Raw genomic sequence first — 3,335 nt, 5'->3', positions numbered from 1 at the left:
GCCGGGGGGTGATATCTGAGGGTACGAAGGGGTTAAGATAACGATAGATGAACCACTCACCCAATGAATGTTATGTGCAGTGGTTAGCCATGCAATGACACTGTCACACGCTGTCGGTTTGGCCGTTGGTACTAGTCTGGATATGACACTACCCAGTTACGGTTTTAGGGTCTAAAGTTCAGGGTTTTTGGGCTTTTGGGTTTGTGCGTGTGCCCGTTTGTTTGTGCACTCTATGTCATCGCAGGACGGCTCTCTCCCTCTGTCATCTCAACACCACACCACACTACACAACACCACGGCCCACTATCGTAAGACAGAAGACACCTTATACGATGATTAATACTAAACTTAAACATTTAAACAAGTGAAGGTACAATATACACTACTAGTGTACGCTGATATAAGACATAAGACACCTTATACGATGATTAATACATATCATAGACACCTTAAACAATGGAGGGTGTAATATATATATACTACAGTGTACGCTGATAAGACACATGTAAGTGCCTTCTCGTTGACACGGCCTGTCACCATCTGCGCATTGCAGTAGCACGATCAGACAACGTCCTTCGACCAATTCGGTGTCATCGGATGAATCAGGTGACAACAACAACAGCGACGACGACGAAGAGTTTACAAAGCCACAGCCAATCAACACTCAGCAGATGGCACAGCCCAAACAGCCTATGTAAGTGTGAGAGAGACATGCGTAAGAGGGAAGGTGGCTTTGAGTGGGGTATAGATATAGTAGCAGATATATGTGTAGGTGGGAAGGTGGTTATGAATGGAGTATAGATATAGTAGCAGATATATGTGTAGCTGGGAAGATGGCTATGTTTTGTGCGTTGTTGGTGTTTATCGCTGGATGCTGCATGGTATGAGTGTTGGTTTCATGTGTGTCTGCGTCCAATTGTACGCATTCAAATCGCAGTGCACATGCTGCCCTCAAGCGTGCACCCCATTTTCCATTTTTTTGGGTGCACATGTCCTGTTTTCTGTGGCTGTCTTGCCGCTCGCCCATTTCCTTCATCTGTTTGTACACGTGTGTTGGCCGTGGTACATGTCAGGGCATTGCTGGGTGTGTTGTGTACACGTGTGCTAATATGTGATAGTGTACACACGTGTGCTAATATATGATAGTGTACACACGTGTGCTAATACTTGATAGTGTACACACATGTACTAATAGGTAATCACCCCCTCACACCCCCCACACCCCCTCACAGCGAGCGCAAGGAAGACGCTCTGCCTAAGCCATTCAGCACCAGCTCACTCCTCTCATCCACAGCCGAACAGACCACCACAGCCCACACACACACAGCGAAGCCACGGTCACACTCAATCACTGCAGTGGAGGCCACGGACAGGGGCAGAGCCAACGACACTACACGAACAAGTGCATACGCTACTAACCCACTCATGCACTCAGAGGGAGGGGCAGACAGCAACCTCTCATACGCCCACGCACATACACACACACACACACACGCACACGTGAACACGAACACCACGCGTACATCCCCACTCACAACAAACAGTAGAGCACCGTACACGCGACAGCCGTCGCTAGAGCAATCGCACTTGAGTCAGCAGCACAAGCCAGTGAGCACCCTCAGCACGGTGGAGGAGACAGCCAGCAACGGGCCAGGGGGGGGGGGTGGGGGCTCTTACAAACAGACGGACAGGCCAAAGAATGGGCCTACCAACGAGCTGGGGCCGAAGGCGAATGCGGGCAGCAAGCGAGGCATGGCTGACGCGGGCTACAAAGGCAATCTACCTACTGAAATAGACTATGCGTCCATGTGAGCGTTTGGCAATGGGCAGTGGGGGTCTTACAAACAGACTGACGGGTCAAAGAATGGACCTACTAGCGACCAGGGGCCAAAGGCACTCTACCTACTGAGCTGAACTATGCGTCCATGTGAGCGTGGCGTTGTCTCTCAGAGGTTGTTGGGTGTCTGTAAGCCGTTCACTCGTTGGGTGTTTGGTGAGCCTTCGCAAGACATGTGGTCTGCCCCTGTACTACCACTCACCACGCCACTCTCCACAGTCACACGCCACTGCTGTCCAGTGGTTACTGCGAGAGAAACGCCGCACACGTGGTGTGACGCCCGCTGACATGTTGCGTGTCTGGTACATACAGCTGATCTGGTAGAAGCTAAGGTGGTTATGAGTGCCATGGTGCGGTTAGGGGTTTAGCATGTTGCAATGCTTCTGGATAGCTCTATGCTTGTTCGACAACAGCACATGAATACATTGCCCATGTGGGTGGTGTGTGAGCATGTGCGCACCCCTCCCCTCACTCAAGGGCAAGGGCTCGAACTTACTTCGAACGCAAACACAGCCCACTTTGCGGCTGAATGGCCCCCATCAACAGCTCACACAACGCAACGCAAACTACGCAGAGACTATGCATAAAGTATGCATAAATTATGCATAAACTATGTATAAACTACGTATAAGCCATGCATAAACTACGCATAAACTATGCATGAACTACGCATCAACTATGCATCAACTATGCATAAACTACGTATAAACTATGTTTAAGCTATGCATAACCATGTATAAACTGTGCATAATTATGCATAAACTATGCATAACTATGTATAAACTATGCATAATTATGTATAAACTATGCATAACTATGTATAAACTCTACATAACTATGTATAAACTCTACATAACTATGTATAAATTATGCATAGCTATGCATAAACTATGCATAAACTACGCACAGTGCATCAGACGTCCCCAGGACTTCTCCAGCGACTGTCCGGTGGTCGTTGGTGGCCTCTGCTGCTGTGGTACTCGGGTGACCACAGGCTCAGGTGTGCACAAGCGAGGGATATATAGTCAGTGCCAAAGCATTGCATCAGGAGACATGGGCTATGTTACATGTTGGAAGACGTCGGCCTGCTCAGCCCAGACACTGTAACATATGTATGGGTAGACACTGTAACATATGTATGGGTAGACATTGTAACATATGTATGGGTAGACACTGTACCATATGGGTAGACACTGGCACTTGGAATGTGTCAGGGGAGAAGCACGACTTAATACGGGCCATATGCGGTCACTCCCAGCAGCGATGGGGACATATGTGTGACAGATCCAAGCTATCAATGCACACACCTGCCATCATCAATGCATACACGTGCTATCATCAAGTACACACCTGCCACCTGCTGATCTGCGCGTACACTACGCAAATTCAGTGGCACTTGCATGTACTTGCCTGAGCTATATACAATACTCTAGTGTAGTAGGTAACGGCAGTAGGTAAACAACACATTACTAAGGCACAGCATTGGACACAGCACACT

The 3,335-nt window shown here is 48.5% G+C and overlaps 1 protein-coding gene across 1 annotated transcript; it reads left to right on the top strand.

The window, feature by feature from the left end:
* Positions 1-553: 553 nt before the first annotated feature.
* Positions 554-1,812, top strand: SARC_08714 (hypothetical protein; the record flags this gene model as incomplete). The annotated part of the gene is made up of 2 exons (XM_014297303.1): positions 554-694; positions 1,233-1,812. Coding segments are annotated over 2 exons (721 nt in total), but the record flags the coding sequence as incomplete, so codon positions are not given.
* Between the last annotated feature and the right edge of the window lie 1,523 nt (positions 1,813-3,335).

This window comes from Sphaeroforma arctica (assembly GCF_001186125.1).
Source record: "Sphaeroforma arctica JP610 unplaced genomic scaffold supercont1.811, whole genome shotgun sequence".
In the NCBI taxonomy this organism is placed as follows: Eukaryota; class Ichthyosporea; order Ichthyophonida; genus Sphaeroforma; species Sphaeroforma arctica.
The sequence above is the reverse complement of the archived record's forward strand: the minus strand, read 5'-3'. Positions and strand labels throughout refer to the sequence as shown.